General features: G+C 38.3%; 1 protein-coding gene across 11 annotated transcripts in view; it reads right to left on the minus strand.

The window, feature by feature from the left end:
* Window positions 1-22,252, minus strand: part of Uty (ubiquitously transcribed tetratricopeptide repeat containing, Y-linked) — a 158,530-nt gene that overhangs the window by 101,766 nt on the left and 34,512 nt on the right. For all 11 annotated transcript variants that reach the window (XR_015647283.1, XR_015647282.1, XR_015647281.1 and 8 more), the window contains 2 exon segments: window positions 3,906-3,964; window positions 1,397-1,517 (listed from right to left, as the gene is read on the minus strand). Coding sequence is in view for 8 of the 11 variants with exons in the window: in NM_001419831.1 (NP_001406760.1) it covers window positions 1,397-1,517; window positions 3,906-3,964 (180 nt within the window). In the remaining 3 variants the exon portion in view is untranslated.

Raw genomic sequence — 22,252 nt, forward strand, 5'->3', positions numbered from 1 at the left:
TCTCCTTCATATTTAAAATTTGGGTCTAGAAAGATAACTCATAGGGGTTGGGGATTTAGCTCAGTGGTAGAGCGCTTCCCTAGTGAGCACAAGTCCCTGGGTTAGGTCCCCAGCTCCGAAAAAAAAGAAAGGTAACTCATCATGTAAGATCATGCTATTTCCCAATGATGAGTGGTTCACAACTGCCCAAAAACAACTAACATGCCAACATTCACAGAATAATTCTTATTAAGGTTCACTAAAACAAAAGCTATAAGCAATTAATGACAGCTGAGAAAGGGAGAATCACTCTCCTTGGAAGCTAAGCCAGATTATGATGATGATGATGATGATGATGATGATGATGATGATGATGATGATACTCTCTAAACACAAATATGCCATGCTAAACCACAACAGATATATTTATAAACATATATTCAGTTACACACACACACACACACACACACACACACACACACAGACATACAAAATTTCAAGCAGAAGAAATAGAAGGGATAAGAGAAAAACTATAGGGAGTATAGAGAGGAAGGAGTGATATAAATGTGGCACTCATGGAATTATGAGAAAATATATTTTTTTAAAGATATCTAACTGAGTCTGATACTCTCCTCACCAGGAAACCACTGCTTAGTGACTGAAAAGTCACTAAGAGGATAGGAGAAATTATATTCTCTTGAACCTTCACAAAGTGAATATAGCTATGTTATACCAGCTACTCTAAGCTAAGCTTATACCAGCTTACCATATAGCTAAGTTTAAATGAAACTTACTGGCCTTATTTATCCCAGAGTGACCTCAAACTCACAATTCATCTTCCCTTGAGATATCCTTACACACTGCTCCCTCCTAGGTGGGCTACTATTCTATACAGCTACTCTATACAGCTAAGTTTAAATGAAACTTACACTTTTCTAATATCCTTCTTATATCTGCCTCTAAAGATGAGCTTGAAATCTTACAGGGAAAAAAAGTCCACTACCTAATTTATATACCCATAGTACAAAACCATTCCTGCTGCTCATAAAACATATCCTTCTCCTCTACATATATTTGCTATTTTATATATTACATTTATCTTTATATACATAGTAAAATGTTTCAGCAACCTATTTCCAGTAGGACTGCTGTGATTATATATAGTGGGATTGTAGTTGGATACATGAGACTACAAAAGTATCAATAAGCAGTCCTACAGAATATCAATAATAGTGGTCACAGGAAACATATTAAAACCATTCTATATCTTAAAATGCAATCTCCATCTTTTTATAATTTAGTTCATATCCTAAATGTTTGTATAATGCTACCATACTTTAAAATAACATTTAACAAGACAGTCACAGAGATAGAGTAAATATAATTATAGTACAACTGAAAAACTTCAATGACTTACCTTTAAACTAGACTCATAATCTGTATTTACTTTGAACATAAAGCCAAGTCGTAAATGAATTTCCTTGGCTCTGCAAAAATTAGGGTCAACATAAAGGACTTCTTGAAATGCTCTAATTGCCCTAAAAAGAGAAGGTACACACACAAAATATTAAAAAATTATGTCTGCAACACATGTATTCTCTATTATACAGGAAGTGTTTTACTTTCCTAATAATATTCATTAAAATTCTGGTTAAAAAAAAAACAAAAAGAAACTAATGAAGCAAATCTAATTTCAAAATTTTTCAAAATATATCCTGACAAAATATATCCTGATAAAAATCTTGAGTAAAAGCTTTTGAACATGGCTCTGTAACTTTAGATAACCTTGAACTTCTTCTAATCCTTCTACCTACCTCTATACCCCAACTATTGAGAATATAGGAATATACTCCTATACCTAAATATTTGTTGTTCTTAGGTAATGAAAAAGTCTTGAAAGAATGAGAATATAAGAATGCTAATGTTGCAATATGCTATTCTAGAAGCTTTATTTTACCTTTCACAATCTGGTGTCTGGTGACAAACCATTTATATTCTATTATAAAAAAAACAATGATTTAGAAAAGTGAAATTTTTTTACCTTCTCTTTCTGGGTTTTCTATATGCTATCATATTTAAAAAGAAAATATTTTTATTTCAATAACAAAAAGAAACATTGTTTAATGGTAGAAGGGTGGGACAGGGTCTATTTAGCTCTCACTGGCCTAGAACTCAGAGTTCTTCATGACTTTTGGGATTAAAGGCATGGGTGACCACATTCTGCATGTGGCATACTTTTCATGAATAAAGGCAACTCTTTTTACTTCAGTCCCAGAAACTCCAAAACTGCCCCTGTGGCCTTGTACAAATGGTATGCACATTACATACAGTGAAGGAAAACACAAAAGCATATAGAAAAACTTTTTTTTTAATTTACAACTTCAACTAAAGAAATAGTTCAATGGTGAAGGTACATATTACTCTTGCAGAAGAACCACAGTTGATTTCCAGATGACCCACAACTGACTGAAACTACAGTTCCATGTTTTCTTCTAGACTCTTCAGGTACTGCAACACATCACATGCACAAACCACACTCAAATACACACATGTAAATACGTGTGTGAGTGTGTCTGAATGTGTCTTTTAAATTTACAATTATTAGTTACCATTACATTACAACACTATTTGTCCATATGTTAAAAGCTTACTGCTCAGCTGATGAGCTTTTCATAAGCCAAGTTGACAATATTCTTCCAATCTAATCAACATTTTAACACACAAGTAGATTCTTAGGGTACAAGCACTGTTGAAAAATCTTTGATGGTAGACCTGTATGAAGGAACTAAGTTATTACTAGGATCATGTTCTCTGAAGCTATGTATTGTCATCATGATATCCTTGAGTATTTTCTTGTTCCACTGTACCTGTGCCTACCATACCACAGCACAGAAATGAAAGAGCTAATTATTCAAGTGTTGAAACATAACTGTGAATAGAAATAAAAATAAACTTAAAAAAATTTCCGGGGCTGGGGATTTAGCTCAGTGGTAGAGCACTTACCTAGGAAGCGCAAGGCCCTGGGTTCGGTCCCCAGCTCCGAAAAAAGAACCAAAAAAAAAAAAAAAATTTCCTGGGCTGGAGAGATTGGCTCAGTGGTTAGAGCACTGACTGCTCTTCCAGAGGTCCTGAGTTCAAATCCCAGAGACCACATGGTGGCTCACAGCCATCTGTAATAGGATCTGATGCCCTCTTCTGGTGTGTCTGAAGACAGCTACAGTATACTTATATATAATAAATAAGTAAATATTAAAAAAAATTTTTCCTATTAAACTATTCTCTTGTCTTCTGACAAAGAATTATTATGCTGTCCAATACTTTTATAAGAGAAATAAAGAATCAAAACTCATTAGAATCACAGAAAGGTAAAAACAGTACAAGTAGAAATATAAAGTTGTGCATATTAATATATTGTATTAATTACACATGGTAGAGTTCACTGGGAAAACACTAGTTGATGCCAACCATGACCAATAGCTTCTGGACTTGGCACAATATGGGAGATTCTCCTTCTCTGACCATGGCTGGGGAATTCAAAACCCTCTACCTGAGGAATGTCACATAGCCCTAGTCTGATTTCAAGATTAATTTCTTTTTTCCTGACAAATTCTATTCAGCTAGAACCAGATAGTCCTGAAATGCTTCCCATGCTAATGAGGCATTCCAGGTACACTAAGGCCCCCAGCCAATGCCATTTGCTTATCCTGGATGTCCCTAACCTTAATCCCCCAAAGATTAATCCCTTATACACCTTCAATCTCCCTCAGTAAACCTACTGACTGTGGGTCTGAGTGTAGTTTATTCACCATATGTACTCACAGGGCTTCCAAACCCCCATTCAAGGTTTCTGCTCCTGTTGTCCTCGTGGATTCTATCAGCTGATGACAATCCACAAGAGTGAGGAAAGTCAGTTGTGGCAAACTTACCATTGAAATGCATTGTAGTAGAAGTAGACCAAACCAAGACCATATAAAAATGCAGCATTCTGTAAAGCAAAGTAATTTTTATTAAATGTTTTCCATTTGTTACATGTATTAAAAACTGCAATGGAGGCTGGAGAAATAGTTCAGTTATTAAGAGTATCATCTGCTCTTACAAAACGCTTGTAGAAAAATTTAATCCCAATCTGAACTTTCTATCCCACCTTTGATCATTTAGTTCCCAGATAAAAGACACAAATGACCTATATATTTACAGTATGCCTTAATCAGCACAAGAGCTGGGCAGGTATCTATCCCCTATATCATTATGTCTATTTTCCAGCCAACAATCCCATTAGATAATCTGCCATGTTTCATCTGGGCTACTCTTAACTTCAGTTAGCAAACCTACATGGCCATTATTTCTTGACTCACCTAACCCATGGTGGCTTCTTCCTCTATTCACCTTCTTCTCTCCTTTGTAGTTATCTTCTAACCCCAAGCCCAAGAACCCAACTATGTCTGTTTTGCCCAGCTATTGGCTGTCAGCATCTTTATTTACCAATCAGAAATAACTTGGCAGTAAAGTTGCATAGTAACTTAGATCTAAGTGTGAACTCTTTCATCTCTGGGGCAACCAGGTCTTGAGGGGACCTGAACTTAGCATTGTAATACATAGCAACAGACCAAACACTGGATAAATTCCCAAGATCAACATATCAACAAATCTCTAGTTCTAATGCAACTAACGCCCTCTTCTGGCCTCTGTGAGTAATATGGTATACAGACATATATGCTGGCAAAACACTCATAAGCATTAAGAAAAAATACATGAAACTGGCGGATCCCTGCCCGCAGCAGCTCTCTGCTCCCAAACCCCATGGGAGAGAGACCTCACCGCCTGATCAGGTGGGCACTCCTGAGGCTGCAGAGCGGAAGAGACCACCAACACTGCCCACCCCTGCTCACATCCCGGGCACAAGAGAAAACTCTATACGGTCTCTGGGTTCCCATAGAGGAGAGCCCAGGAGCAGCAGGTCCGCTGCATCTGAGACACCGCTGGAACCTGAAGGAACCAACCGGATGAACAGTTCTCTGAACCAAAATCCCGTGAGAGGGAGAGCTAAACCTTCAGAGAGACAGACACGCCTGGGAAACCAGAAGAGACTGCACTCTGCACACATTACTGATTCCAGAGGAAAATACCAAAAGCCATCTGGAACCCTGGTGCACGGAAGCTCCCGGAAAGGGCGGCACAGATCTTCCTGGTTGCTGCCTCCACAGAGAGCTCATAAGCAACACCCCAGGAGCAAACTTAAGCCTCAGGACCACAGGTAAGACCAACTTTTCTGCTGCAAGCGACCTGCCTGGTGAACTCAAGAAACAGGCCCACAGGAACAGCTGAAGACATGAAGATAGGAAAAACTACATGCCCGAAAGCAGAACACTCTGTCCACATAACTGGCTAAAAGAAAACAGGAAAACAGGTCTAAACCACTCCTGAAACACAGGCTTATAGGACAGTCTAGCCACTGTCAGAAATAGCAGAACAAAGTAACACTAGAGATAATCTGATGGCGAGAGGGAAGCCCAAGAACCCAAGCAACAGAAACCAAGACTACATGGCATCATCGGAGCCCAATTCTCCCACCAAAGCAAACACGGAATATCCAAACACACGAGAAAAGCAAGATCTAGTTTCAAAATCATATTTGATCATGATGCTGGAGGACTTCAGGAAAGACGTGAAGAACTCCCTTAGAGAACAAGTAGAAGCCTACAGAGAGGAATCGCAAAATCCCTAAAAGAATTCCAGGAAACCATTAATAAACAAGTAGAAGCCCATAGAGAGGAGACACAAAAATCCCTGAAAGAATTCCAGGAAAACACAATCAAACAGTTGAAGGAATTAAAAACGGAAATAGAAGTAATCAAGAAAGAACACATGGAAACAACCCTGGATATAGAAAACCAAAAGAAGAGACAAGGAGCTGTAGATACAAGCTTCACCAACAGAATACAAGAGATGGAAGAGAGAATCTCGGGAGCAGAAGATTCCATAGAAATCATCGACTCAACTGTCAAAGATAATGTAAAGCGGAAAAAGCTAGTGGTCCAAAACATACAGGAAATCCAGGACTCAATGAGAAGATCAAACCTAAGAATAATAGGTATAGAAGAGAGTGAAGACTCCCAGCTCAAAGGAGCAGTAAATATCTTCAACAAAATCATAAAAGAAAACTTCCCTAACCTAAAGAAAGAGATACCCATAGACATAAAAGAAGCCTACAGAACTCCAAATAGATTGGACCAGAAAAGAAACTCCTCCCATCACATAATAGTCAAAACAGCAAATGCACAAAATACAGAAAGAATATTAAAAGCAGTAAGGGAAAAAGGTCAAATAACATATAAAGGCAGACCTATTAGAATCACACCAGACTTCTCGCCAGAGACTATGAAAGCCAGAAGATCCCGGACAGATGTCATACAGTCCCTAAGAGAACACAAATGCCATGCCAGGATACTGTATCAAGCAAAACTCTCAATTAACATAGATGGAGAAAAGATAGTCCATTACAAAACCAAATTTGCACTATATCTTTCTACAACTCCACCCGTACAAAGGATAATAAATGGTAAAGCCCAACATAAGGAGGCAAGCTATTACCCTAGAAGAAGCAAGAAACTAATCATCTTGGCAACAAAACAAAGAGAAGAAAAACACACAAACATAACCTCATATCCAAATATGAATATAACAGGAAGCAATAATCACTATTCCTTAATATCTCTCAACTTCAATGGTCTCAACTCCCCAATAAAAAGACATAGATTAACAAACTGGATACGCAACGAGGACCCTGCATTCTGCTGCCTACAGGAAACACACCTCAGAGACAAAGACAGACACTACCTCAGAGTGAAACGCTGGAAAACAACTTTCCAAGCAAATGGTCGGAAGAAGCAAGCTGGAGTAGCCATTCCAATATCAAATAAAATCAATTTTCAACTAAAAGCCATCAAAAAAGATAAGGAAGGACACTTCATATTCATCAAAGGAAAAATCCACCAAGATGAACTCTCAATCCTAAATATTTATACTCCAAATACAAGGGCACCTACATACGTAAAAGAAACCTTACTAAAACTCAAAACACACATTGCACCTCACACAATAACAGTAGGAGATTTCAACACCCCACTCTCATCAATGGACAGATCATGGAAACAGAAATTAAACAGAGACGTAGACAGACTAAGAGAAGTCATGAGCCAAATGGACTTAACAGATATTTATAGAACATTCTATCCTAAAGCAAAAGGATATACCTTCTTCTCAGCTCCTCATGGTAGTTTCTCCAAAATTGACCACATAATTGGTCAAAAAACGGGCCTCAACAGGTACAGAAAGATAGAAATAATCCCATGCGTGCTATCAGACCACCACGGGATAAAGCTGGTCTTCAATAACAATAAGGAAAGAATGCCCACATATACGTGGAAATTGAACAATGCTCTACTCAATGATAACCTGGTCAAGGAAGAAATAAAGAAAGAAATAAAAAACTTTTTAGAATTTAATGAAAATGAAAGTACAATATACCCAAACTTATGGGACACAATGAAAGCTGTGCTAAGAGGAAAACTCATAGCGCTGAGTGCCTGCAGAAAGAAACAGGAAAGAGCATATGTCAGCAGCTTGACAGCACACCTAAAAGCTCTAGAACAAAAAGAAGCAAATACAGCCAGGAGGAGTAGAAGGCAGGAAATAATCAAACTCAGAGCTGAAATCAACCAAGTAGAAACAAAAAGGACCGTAGAAAGAATCAACAGAACCAAAAGTTGGTTCTTTGAGAAAATCAACAAGATAGATAAACCCTTAGCCAGACTAACGAGAGGACACAGAGAGTGAGAATGTGGCCAAATTAACAAAATCAGATGAAAAGGGAGACATAACTACAGAATCAGAGGAAACTCAAAAAATCATCAGATCCTACTATAAAAGCCTATATTCAACAAAACTTGAAAATCTGCAGGAAATGGACAATTTCCTAGACAGATACCAGGTACCAAAGTTAAATCAGGAACAGATAAACCAGTTAAACAACCCCATAACTCCTAAGGAAATAGAAGCAGTCATTAAAGGTCTCCCAACCAAAAAGAGCCCAGGTCCAGATGGGTTTAGAATTCTATCAGACCTTCATAGAAGAGCTCATACCAATATTATCCAAACTATTCCACAAAATTGAAACAGATGGATCACTACCGAATTCCTTCTATGAAGCCACAATTACTCTTATACCTAAACCACACAAAGACCCAACAAAGAAAGAGAACTTCAGACCAATTTCCCTTATGAATACCGACGCAAAAATACTCAATAAAATTCTGGCAAACCGAATCCAAGAGCACATCAAAAAAATCATCCACCATGATCAAGTAGGCTTCATCCCAGGCATGCAGGGATGGTTTAATATACGGAAAACCATCAACGTGATCCATTATATAAACAAACTGAAAGAACAGAACCACATGATCATTTCATTAGACGCTGAGAAAGCATTTGACAAAATTCAACACCCCTTCATGATAAAAGTCCTGGAAAGAATTGGAATTCAAGGCCCATACCTAAACATAGTAAAAGCCATATACAGCAAACCAGTTGCTAACATTAAACTAAATGGAGAGAAACTTGAAGCAATCCCACTAAAATCAGGGACTAGACAAGGCTGCCCACTCTCTCCCTACTTATTCAATATAGTTTTTGAAGTTCTAGCCAGAGCAATCAGACAACAAAAGGAGGTCAAGGGGATACAGATCGGAAAAGAAGTCAAAATATCACTATTTGCAGATGATATGATAGTATATTTAAGTGATCCCAAAAGTTCCACCAAGAACTCTAAAGCTGATAAACAAATTCAGCAAAGTGGCTGGGTATAAAATTAACTCAAATAAATGAGTAGACTTCTACACAAAAGAGAAACAAGCCGAGAAAGAAATTAGGGAAACGACACCCTTAATAATAGATGCAAATAATATAAAGTACCTCGGTGTGACTTTAACCAAGCAAATAAAAGATCTGTACAATAAGAACTTGAAGACCCTGAAGAAAGAAATTGAAGAAGACCTCAGAAGATGGAAAGATCTCCCATGCTCATGGATTGGCAGGATTAATATAGTAAAAATGGCCATTTTACCAAAAGCGATCTACAGATTCAATGCAATCCCCATCAAAATAACAATCCAATTCTTCAAAGAGTTAGACAGAACAATTTGCAAATTCATCTGGAATAACAAAAAACCCAGGATAGCTAAAACTATCCTCAACAATAAAAGGACGTCAGGGGGAATCACTATTCCTGAACTCAAGCAGTATTACAGAGCAATAGTGATAAAAAAAAATGCATGGTATTGGTACAGAGACAGACAGATAGACCAATGGAAAAGAATTGAAGACCCAGAAATGAACCCACACACCTATGGGCACTTGATTTTTGACAAAGGAGCCAGAACCATCAAATGGAAAAAAGATAGCATTTTCAGCAAATGGTGCTGGTTCAACTGGAGGTCAACATGTAGAAGAATGCAAATCGATCCATGCTTATCACCCTGTACAAAGCTTAAGTCCAAGTGGATAAAGGACCTCCACATCAAACCAGATACACTCAAACTAATAGAAGAAAAACTAGGGAAGGATCTGGAACACATGGGCACTGGAAAAAATTTCTTGAACAAAACACCAATGGCTTATGCTCTAAGATCAAGAATCGACAAATGGGATCTCATAAAACTGCAAAGCTTCTGTAAGGCAAAGGACACTGTAGTAGAACAACCAACAGATTGGGAAAAGATCTTTACCAATGCTACAACAGATAGAGGGCTTATATACAAAATATATAAAGAACTCAAGAAGTTAGACCGGAGGGAGACAAATAACCCTATTAAAAAATGGGGTTCAGAGCTAAACAAAGAATTCACAGCTGAGGAATGCCGAATGGCTGAGAAACACCTAAAGAAATGTTCAACATCTTTAGTCATAAGGGAAATGCAAATCAAAACAACCCTGAGATTTCACCTCACACCAGTGCGATTGGCTAAGATCAAAAACTCAGGTGACAGCAGATGCTGGCGAGGATGTGGAGAAAGAGGAACACTCCTCCATTGTTGGTGGGATTGCAGACTGGTAAAACCATTCTGGAAATCAGTCTGGAGGTTCCTCAGAAAATTGGACATTGAACTGCCTGAGGATCCAGCTATACCTCTCTTGGGCATATACCCAAAAGATGCCTCAACATATAAAAGAGACACGTGCTCCACTATGTTCATCGCAGCCTTATTTATAATAGCCAGAAAATGGAAAGAACCCAGATGCCCTTCAACAGAGGAATGGATACAGAAAATGTGGTACATCTACACAATGGAATATTACTCAGCTATCAAAAACATCGAGTTTATGAAATTCGTAGGCAAATGGTTGGAACTGGAAAATATCATCCTGTGTGAGCTAACCCAATCACAGAAAGACATACATGGTATGCACTCATTGATAAGTGGCTTTTAGCCCAAATGCTTGAATTACCCTAGATCCCTAGAACAAACGAAACTCAAGACAGATGATCAAAATGTGAATGCTTCACTCCTTCTTTAAATGAGGAAAAAGAATACCCTTGGCAGGGAAGGGAGAGGCAAAGATTAAAACAGAGACTGAAGGAACACCCATTCAGAGCCTGCCCCACATGTGGCCCATACATATACAGCCACCCAATTAGACAATATGGATGAAGCAAAGAAGTGCAGACCGACAGGAGCCGGATGTAGATCGCTCCTGAGAGACACAGCCAGAATACAGCAAATACAGAGGCGAATTCCAGCAGCAAACCACTGAACTGAGAATAGGTCCCCCGTTGAAGGAATCAGAGAAAGAACTGGAAGAGCTTGAAGGGGCTCGAGACCCCATACGTACAACAATGTCAAGCAACCAGAGCTTCCAGGGACTAAGCCACTACCTAAAGACTATACATGGACTGACCCTGGACTCTGACCCTATAGGTAGCAATGAATATCCTAGTAAGAGCACCAGTGGAAGGGGAAGCCCTGGGTCCTGCTAAGACTGAACCCCCAGTGAACTAGATTGTTGGGGGGAGGGCGGCAATGGGGGAAGGTTGGGGAAGGGAACACCCATAATGATGGGGAGGGGGAGGTATTAGGGGGATGTTTGCGGGGAAACCGGGAAAGGGAATAACACTCGAAATGTAAATAAATACTCAAGTTAATAAAAAAAAGAAAGAAAGAAAAAATACATGCATACATACATACATACATACATACATACATACATACATACATACATAACCTACATCCAGCCAGCCAGCCTTGGTAACACTCACTTTTAGTCTTAGTATTAAGAAGCAAAGGCAGATGTACCTTTATGAATTCGAGTCATCTGGGTCTACACAGAGTTTCAAGACAGCCATGGATACATAAAGAGAACTTGTCACTAATTCTTTTCAAAGCAAACATAGCTTAATGGTACTAAACTGCTTAATTTATTTTTGGCCTAAATTTCTATTTTTAGAAAAGTTTAACTTCCTTCAAGACAAACCCTTAAACATACTATTCCTAGTACTATAGAACTACGTAGGACCAATTTTATTTCTGTAAACTTCCTCTTTGTACCCTAAATAAACTGATAGGGTACATAACATGGCTTCTTAGAATTAATAATTATTGGTCAAAAAACAATAATTCAAGAAATTTTGAGTACGTTTAGATTCTTAGTAAATGTCTTTAGCCCATAATCCCCATTAAGCTCTTTGACTTTCTTACTCCCCATATGCTTATACAGCATATTTGATCTGAATGATCATTTTCAGTATGTCATGCTTCTAAGACAGGGTGATCTCTTCACTCTCAAATCCCTAAATAATATGCTGCTTCTATTATTTCACATTATTGTACACGCATTTATTCTAAATAAAAACATTTCCAAAAAGAGAGAACTTCATCAGCCCCAGAAACTAAAGTTTCTGAAGGTTGTTAACTTTCATAATATTCACTAGGTCTTTTCCCAAAGTAACAGAAGTGCAACAATTGTTGTGCACAATGGCTTTTCTCCATAGGCAATTTCTCAACAAACTGTACAGGAAAGGAAGTTCCATAGATGCAACTTCTTAAGTTATCACTATTGGTGGAATGGGCTTTTAGAGAGTCTTTGTATCAATCACCTCTGCTCCTGGAATCAAATCACTAACTTCACTGGTTCTCCTAGTCTTTGGCCTGTCATTGTTACCCTATTAGGCATAAACATATGTTTGTTCAACTCTTCCCAGAGAAGTCACACAGTATACACTTTGTTGTGTTGCTTCTCTATACAGTAATTTAACTATCTTCAGAGTAAAAATACAAACACAGATAATCCAAAATTTTTCATCACATTGCAATAGCATCAAATCTTGAATATTCTATTGGCTTAGGTAAGAAACATATTTATAAACCATCTAATAAAAAAACTAAATTTACTATAACAGGAACATCTAGTCATGAGATATATAAAACACACACACACACACACACACACACACACACACACACACACACACACACACACACACACACACACACTCTTAGGCTGCCTACCAGGATAAAGAATACTCAAACATCCACTTTGACCTTTCCTAACTAAGCCTTAATTGGAACAGAATGTACAACCACTTATTAGACAGAAATCTTAAAACTAAATCAGAAAACATTTTTAAAAAAATAAGACGGGGCTGGAGAGATGGCTCAGCAGTTAAGAGCACCCGACTGCTCTTCCAGAGGTCATGAGTTCAATTCCCAGCAACCACACGGTGGCTTACAACCATCTGTAAAGAGATCCGATGCCCTTTTGGGGTTGGGGATTTAGCTCAGTGGTAGAGCGCTTGCCTAGGAAGCGCAAGGCCCTGGGTTCGATCCCCAGCTCCGAAAAAAAGAACCAAAAAAAAAAAAAAAAAAAAAAAAAATAAGACACCAAGCCTGACTATGTAAATTTTATCATGAAAACACTGTCCTAAACTTGTTCTCTGACGTCAACATAAATGGCAAGATATAAAATAAGAATTTCATAACAAAAACAAAATAGCAAAACAAAACAAAACCAAGAAAAAATATAGCTAAATTCTAGCCCTGGGAAGAAAACTCAGTTAAGCACCTTTCCCATAAAATAAGGATAAGAGTTTGAATGTCTACCATCCACTTAAAATACAGAAATACTGTTTTGTTTTTGTGGTATAGGGACAGAAGATCCCTGGAGATCAATGAGCTCCAGATTCAATGATACATCCTGTAAATGATAAGGTGTAAAGCATTAAACCATTACCTCAATGAGCATATCAACATGAATATATAACACACAACATGAATTTCCAATAAACCTAAAATATAAAGTGTTTTAGTAACATGTATGCAAAAGCTATCTTTATTTTTAAAAGGTGACTTTTCCTATGGGGAATCATAAAAATAATTAACCACCTCCCTCATTTACTTAGGGCCTAACTTCTACTCAACTATGCATATAACCACATTTATCTAAACACCAATAGCTACCTAATCTCTTTTTTTTTTCTTTTTTTCTTTTTGGAGCTGGGGACCGAACCCAGGGCCTTGCGCTTGCTAGGCAAGTGCTCTACCGCTGAGCTAAATCTCCAACAACTACCTAATCTCTTTTAAGCACACTGGATGGCAAGATTGAGAAAGACTGTTTATATCCCTAATGGTCAAACTCCTGAGCTAAGTTGTGATACCACTTGCCTACAGAATAGACAAAAACAGTGGAATCAGCAGGATTCAGGTCAGAGTAGGCTACTACTGTGAAGGGATTCTAGGCAGCCTGAGCATGGCTATCTGAGCAAGGATCTGGTAGGCCTTTCTCTTCTCCCTTATTCCTACTACCTAGCTAAAAACTGTTAGACTACATTCCTAAAGCTATCAAGATCTAGTCCCTTATTTGGCACTTTCTATTCCTGAAGCTGATTTCAAAGTTCCAACTACCAAAGTATGAAGTCAAACAATAAAATGTCCCCTTTGGCTCATCAAATTAACCCAATCAAAATTAAACACCTTATCCTAATATGAGGTTTCCCTTTAAACCTTTATAAACCACCTATGCCTATGTCTGTCTTTTCTCTATCCACAGACAGTCCTTTGTCCTGTTTCCCTCTGAAACAAATAAGCCTCTTCCTTCTCAGTAATCCCTTTATCCTTCTCCCTTGTCCTCCATCTCCTGCCTTTGTCTTTTATTCCCTGCTTTCACTCCCTCTGAGGAAAATAAGTCTACTTTGTGCTGAGAACTTGATCTTGGGGGTCCTAGGCTCATACTGATACCTTTACATATACTGATACCTTTACATATACCTTTGTTGGATCAGTGATAGCACATGCCTTTAATCCTAAGAAGGCAGGTTTCAAATTGGCAGTCTAGGAGACTACACCTAAAAACTTGGCAAGTCCAACACATGCTGTTGGACACCTGGAAGCAAACCATCCTCAGCATCCCAGTTGCAACAACCCTAAAGCAAGTACAGGAATTTCTGGGATCTCACAGGTTTTGTAGACACTGCTTGCCAAACTGTTAAAAGACACCAGGGACCTCTTAAAAGAGAGAATGGACACCTGAGATGGACATGGCTTTTAAGACTCTAAGAAGAGCCTTATTAGAGGTATTGGCCTTGGCCTTCCTGGAGATTCACAAACCTTTTCACCCGTTTGTGGATCAGAGACAGTGGATAGCAAAGGAGGTGCTCACCCAAACTTTGGGATCATAGAAAAGACCTGTGGCTTATTTATTTAGTTTCCAGACCTCCCCAGTAACAGGTTCCAGCCCCCATGTCCCAATGGAATGTCCCTAGATGAAGTATGATAAAAGTCACCTACCCTGGACTTCCTCAGCAATAATTTCCAGACTTCCCCAGTAAGTTTCCACCCCCAATAATGATTTAGAATGCCTACAGATAGAGTAAGTAAGATAAAGCTCATCTACCCAGAATTCCAATATGCTTTAAACTAAACCTGCAAGGTCACTTGGTTGTCTCTCTATCTTGGTAATGGGAGACCCCAGCATGCTAGACCTCTGCAGAATAAAATACTTTTTACTTTTACATACTATTTGAGTCTGGGATATCATTCTTTGATGAACCATAGACCCTTACAATCTCATTATGCTTGGCACAGAGGTGGAGCAGGTGTGATGAGGCATGTCTAGTCTATATACAGAAACCCATATAAGGTTACAAAATGAAACTCTGTGTCAAAAACAAAACAAACAAACAAAAAAACAAAGAAAAAATAAATCAGTATAATATGAGAAAAAATACTGGATTTCTCAATTTCTTAATATTAATTAGTCTGCCTTTCTATAGCATTGTATGTTAGCAAAGAATCAGATTTTATCTTGGCATCTTTATGCATTTTTTTGTTTTTGTTTGTTTGTTTGTTTGTTTGTTTTGTTTTGTTTTTCGGAGCTGGGGACCGAACCCTGAGGGCCTTGCGCTTGCTAGCCAAGCACTCTACCACTGGGCTAAATCCCCAACCCCTATGCATATGTTTTGTAATAGTTTGTTCTCAACCATTCCTCTCCAATATTAGTCTTTTTCACTTCTCTCTTACTCCACTTGGCTCTTTCTTTGCTCTAGTTAGTCCCCTATTCTGTATTTCTTTTACACGTAATCCATTATCATCTCTATTTCTTACCTCCATTAAGATCTTATAATCCCTTTTGTAGTTTCATGACTGGCAAACACATTTGTTTAAACACTGAGTTCAGCATCCTTAAGTGAGGAAAAAATGTGATATTTGTTTTTGAGTTTGATGTGGTAGTTTAAGTGAAAATAACCCCATCATCTCAGGAACACCATTAGGAGGTGTAGCCTTGTTAGAATGAGTGTGACCTTTTGGAGTAGGTGTGGCCTTGTTGAGGGAAATGTGTGACTAGGGGCGGGCTTTGAGGTTTCAGAAGCTCATGAAATATGCAGTGCCTCACTGTTTCTTCCTGTTGCATTTCAATCCAAATGAAGAACTCTAGGCTCCTCCTCTAGTACCATACTTCCTGCCATTATAACAGGGACAAAAAAACAAAACAAAACTGTGAACTGTAAATCCAGCCCTAATGATTTTTAAGAAATACCATACCCTACATAACCTGGAAAAAGATCTTCCCTACAACCAATAGAGGGCTAATATATAAAATATATATATATGAACTCAAGAAGTTAAGACTTCAGAAAATGAAATAATCCAATTACATAAAGGGGTAGAGAGCTAAAACAGAGTATTCTCAACCAAGAATTCACAACAGAAGAATCTTGAATGACTAAGAAGCACTTAAAGAAATATTCAACACTATTAATCAACAGAGAAATGCAAGTCAAAACAACCCTAAGATTCCACCTTATGCAAATCAGAGTTCCTAAGAAAAGCCAGCTATATTGTTCCTGACATTTACCCAAAAGATGCCCCAACATATAACAAGGACACGTGCTCTACTATGTTCATAGCAGCCTTATTTATAATAGCCAGAAGCTGGAAAGAACCCAGATGCCCTTCAACAGAGGAATGGATACAGAAAATGTGGTACATCTACACAATGGAGTACTACTCAGCTATAAAAAACAATGACTTTATGAAATTCATAGGCAAATGGACTGAACTATAAAATATCATTCTGAGTGAGGTAACCCAATCACAGAAAAACGTACATGCTATGCACTCACTGATAAGTGGATACTAGCCCAAAAGTTTGAATTACCCAAGATGCAATCCACAGACCACAGGAAGCTCAAGAAGAAACACCAATGCAGATGTTCCCACTCCTTCTTTAAAGGGGAAAAAAATATCCATAGGAGGGGATATGGAAGCAAAGTTTAGAGCAGAGACTCAAGGAACAGCCATTCAGAGTCTGTATGTATGTGTATATATATATATATATGTGTATATATATATATATATATATATATACACATACATACATATACAGCCACCAAAACTAGGTAAGATTGATGAAGCTAAAAAGTGCATGCTGAAAGGGATGGGATATAGATCTCTCCTGAGAGACACATCCAGAGCATGTGCAATACAGTGGTCAATGCTAGCAGCAAACCACTGAACTGAGAACAGGACCCCCTTGAGGGGAATTAGAGGAAGGATTAAAAGAGTTGAAGGAGCTTGCAACCCCATAAAAACAACAATGCCAACCAACCAGAGCTTCCAGGGACTAAACCACTACCCAAAGACTATACATGGCTCTAGCTACTGCCATGAAAAGAAGAACTTCAATTAAGAAAATGCCTCCAAAATGTCAGGTTGTAGGCAAGTCTATAGAACATTGTGTTTATTAGTAACTGATGTGAGAAGACACAGCCAATTGTGGGTGGTGCCATTCCTGGGCTGGTGATCTATAAGAAAAGCAAGCTAAGCAAGCCATGAGAAGTAAGCCAATAGTAGTATTCCCCTATGGCTTCTAAAGCGATTCCTCCTTCCATGTTCCTTCCCTGTTTGAGTTGCTGTCCTGAGTTCCTTCAAGAAACAGTAATGTGGAAACACAAGCCAAAATACTCCCTTTCCTCCCAGTTTGCCTTTAGTCACAGTTTTATAACAGCAAATACTGAATGTAACATTCGGATACTGGCTAACAAACAAAGTTTGCTTTCTGGATCAGTTGGAGCCAATTATTTAATTTATTTTAATTTTAATTAAAATTTGTTAAAGTTTTCTGTAAACTATTCCATTGCTTCTGATGTCATGCTTTCTGTGCTATTAAGGATAAACAGGACAAAGATATAGACACAGCGACAGGAACAGATTCAATAAACAACTTACAAACAGGCAAAGATTCAGATTATATAACAGAGGAAAGAAAACAGGAAAACAAAAGAATTCAAACTTGAGCTTACTCTTGGTTAAATGCTATCAATGGAAAGTGTTATTATTTCTTACTGTAACAAATTAGGGTATGAAAAAGATGCAGTATCTCACTGGGTGAGGGTACAATCCTAAAGCAGAGAACAAACAGAAAAGAAATTCAGACCAAGTGGGAATAAATAATCAGTCACTGGTAGGAGGAAATATTCCTTGTCTTAACTGCTTATGTGTAGTTATTTCCTATCTTCTATTTAAACTTAAACCTCAGGTTAGTCCCTAGAGATGATGGACTTGGAAGTGTTCCTGGTGTAAATTTAGATTAATTACAATGAAACCTTTCTGGATTTATTAATTCATATCATTTGTTTGGTTTATCTAGGACTAGTGGCCCAGCTCAGTTTGCTGAGACAGAGTCTGGTTACACATCCAAAACTGAATACACAAAGATAAGAGCATGTATTTTGTTGTTAGCTTGTACAATAACCCCTTTCATGCCCTTGGGAAGCTCTTACAAGTTCCCAGTAATTATGCTATAATAATTACCTCAAGAAAAAGACTAAGGCTACAACTACCTGAAACAAGAACACTCTCATCCTTGTTCAGCAGTGGTAGCACATACCTTTAGTCCCATTACTTGAGGAGCAGAGGTAGGCAAATCTCTGAGCGAGACCAACCTGGTCTACGGAATGTTTTTCAGCCAATGCTATAAATAGAAATTCTGTCAAAAAGAAAGGAAGGAAGAAAGGAACGGAGGAAGGAAGGAAGGAAGGAAAAAGGAACAAAAGAAAAAAAAAGCACTTATGTCATCAACCAAGTTCCTCCCCATGTTAAAATGATTCATCCAAAGTCACCTTATGAAACAAGATGGGGCTAATAATCAACTATAGTACTGGATGATGACTCAGCAGTTACTGCTCTTGAAAAGCACATGAGTTCAATTTCCAGAACCCACATTAGGTAGCTCACAATCAATCATCAGGACTTTACCTTCAACAAACATAATGCCTTCCTCTTGTCACGACAGATACCACCTGCACTCAACATGTACATGCAATCCTGAGACCTACACAAATACATATGTTTAGAAATAGTAATAAATCAGGCCAGATGTAATGTCACACACACATACTTTATCCAAGCACTCAGAGACAGAAGAGGTAGCTTCTGAGTTTGAGGCCTGTCTACAAAGAGAGTTAGTTACAAGACAGCTAGAGCCATACAGAGAATTTCTGTCTCTAAATAAATCAATATAAAGAAATAAACAATAATAAATCTCAAAATAATAGTCAACTACACAAAAATGTCATCAAAATTGTTCAATTATGGGTCCCTCTCACTCTGTCTTTTCCTGTATTTGAATTAAAACTCCTGTCAATAGCCCAATGACAGGCTGAGATGTTTGATCTTCTGTATTTTCTCAAACATTTTATCTTCTATTAATTTATCTCTTCTAATTTCTGGAGTAGTTGGCTTTGTATCTAATCTGTAGATATATATCTAGAAATCTAATGGTAGATATCCCTCATCTACTATTGTGACTAGAAGTAACAAAAGTAATTTATGTTGTGGGCACAACAAAAATGAGTGAGCCAGCCTGGAGCAAGAGAAAAGCGAAAGGGGAACCAAACACTGAAAATCTCATTCTGAGACCTCCCTGCCCTGGGCCTGCATGTCCTAAGTACATTTAGCCTTATGATCCTCACCTCTGCCACCCGTGAGGTAGTCACACAATTTGGCAACCTGGTTACAGGTTAAATTTCCTCTCTTCTCCTTATCAGGTCATGCCCAGCTAGGGCCTGGAAATTTCTTATTTGAATGAATTAGCACCCGTCAATGATACATACTCAACACTACCCACTCCTATCTGCCCACTCCTCCAAGGTTTAAGTAGCCTTTGTTCCCCATGAACCAGCCTTCCAAGAAGTCTATTTCTTCTTGAGTTCTCAATGCCTACAGTCTCCACCCAGCTCCCCACACACTTTCAGTGTTCGCACCTCACTCTGCTTCTCAATCAGACTACCAGGGGCTGGAGAGATGGCACAGTGGTTAAGAGCGCTGTTTGCTCTTCCAGAGGCCCTGAGTTCAATTCCAGCAACCACATGGTGGCTCACAACCATATATAATAGATCTGATGCCCTCTCTGGCATGCAGACATACATGTAAATAGAACACTTATATATATAAAATAATTAAAATCTTTAAAAAAGAAATCAGACTACCAGTCTGATTGAAAGTGGATCTCAGCAGTGGGAACAACAATATGTCAAATCAGAACATGTATTCCAGTGATGGATATCAATACAGGTCACAACTGCTCTACTACTAGAAATAATCATGACACAAGACAGAAAGCTACACAAGGAGAAGGTCAAGGAGTACTGATCTTCCCCCACCCACACACCACCTCCAGGAATACTGATCTTTTAGTGACTCTCTTTAGCCTTTATGACAATGATGCCTATTTCCTGCTATTTCCCTTCCTGACAAAAAAAGTCCTAAGATACTTAAGGTCACATCATTTGCAAATTAGTTTTTATTTAAATGTACTTAATAAGCCAACCTAAGAAACCTAATTATTCAAAGAATGTTGTTAATCTTTTTTTTCCCCATCTTTATTAACTTATTTCTTACTTACATTTCTTTTTTTTTTTTTTTTTTGGTTCTTTTTTTCGGAGCTGGGGACCGAACCCAGGGCCTTGCGCTTCCTAGGTAAGCGCTCTACCACTGAGCTAAATCCCCAGCCCCCTTACTTACATTTTGATTGTTATTCCCCTTCCCGGTTTCCGGACCAACATCCCCCTAAACCCTCCCTTCTGTATGGGTGTTCCTCTCCCCACCCTCCCCCCATTGCCATCCTCCCCCCCCCCAAATCACGTTCACTGGGGGTTCAGTCTTAGCAGAACCAAGGGCTTCCCCTTCCACTGGTGCTCTTACTAGGATATTCATTGCTACCTATGAGGTCAGAGTCCAGGGTCAGTCCATGTATAGTCTTTGGGTAGTGGCTTAGTCCCTGGAAGCTCTGGTTGCTTGGCATTGTTGTTCATATGGGGTCTCGAGCCCCTTCAAGCTCTTCCAGTCCTTTCTCTGATTCCTTCAACGGGGGTCCTGTTCTCAGTTCAGTGGTTTGCTGCTGGCATACACTGATGTATTTGCAGTATTCTGGCTGTGTCTCTCAGGAGAGATCTACATCTGGTTCCTGTCGGCCTGCACTTCTTTGCTTCATCCATCTTGTCTAATTGGGCGGCTGTATATGTATGGGTCACATGTGGGGCAGGCTCTGAATGGGTGTTCCTCCTGCCTCTGTTCTAAACTTTGTCTCCCTATTCCCTGGTAAGGGTACTCTTGTTCACCTTTTAAAGAAGGAGTGAAGCATTCACATTTTGGTCATCCTTGAGTTTCATGTGTTCTATGCATCTAGGGTAATTCAAGCATTTGGACTAATAGCCACTTACCAATGAGTGCATGAATGTTGTTAATCTTACTAATTCTCGTTTTCAAATGATGGTTTGGAAAAATAAACAGGGACATATGCTCACAATTAAATAACCATTAAATATTTTTAAATGAAATTTCAATCAGATCTGTGTACCAAATCATCTACACCCAGAATAATTTCCATCCTTTCCTATGTTTGTTTCACATTTCTATGAAGTAAGACAATTTAAGAGACTGAACTTATTTTAAAGTACATTTTCAGAATATTTGATCCATTGTGGTAAGCAAGGTATTGTTTTCAATTTAATTTACCATCAACTTCTTCTAGCAAGGGCCCACTTTTCATAATCCACATCCTGACTGTAACCTATTCAAATCTTTTATCTGCTAAGAAATGATTTCTTTCATTACATCAGATTTATCATAATGACAGTTATTTCTGAAAAATTAAACACACACTAAAACACAGTTTATTTGTTAAAGCCTAGGTAGAATTTTAAGGCTTTAGTAACTATTACCTGTCTAGCCTGTCACTTTCTAATATTATAAGCAAAGTCGTATTTTGTTCCTGCTTAACATTTGTATCCTGGTTAACAAGTTGAGACATGAATGATACACAAAAAAGTCCCCTGCTATATTTGAATATCCCAACCAGTGAGAGCAGGCTGAATGTACAACAAACACATGTTCCAAAGGAAATCCCTTATCCCTAAATCCTGCTTAGTGAAATAACTTGGCACAGGTTTTAAGCTTCAAAGACCCATAGGATCTTGAAACAGCATAATAGTCAATTCCTGAGTCTGGACCATGATGGATCAGACCTGGGCTATAGCATTAAATGAACTATCCCTGTCTGATAGAGATCAATGTTCAAGTAGTTTATGAAGTGACTCCTAGACCCCAACATTACTAATAATTTATGATACATTTATTTGTATTCAATTAATTGAAATACACTGCTTAAGGTCACCCTTAGCACTTGAATCCTCACACAAATATCCACAAATCAGATATAATTTGAT

The sequence above is a fragment of the Rattus norvegicus genome, chromosome Y, assembly GCF_021556685.1.
Source record: "Rattus norvegicus strain SHRSP/BbbUtx chromosome Y, alternate assembly SHRSP_T2T, whole genome shotgun sequence".
In the NCBI taxonomy this organism is placed as follows: domain Eukaryota; kingdom Metazoa; phylum Chordata; class Mammalia; order Rodentia; family Muridae; genus Rattus; species Rattus norvegicus.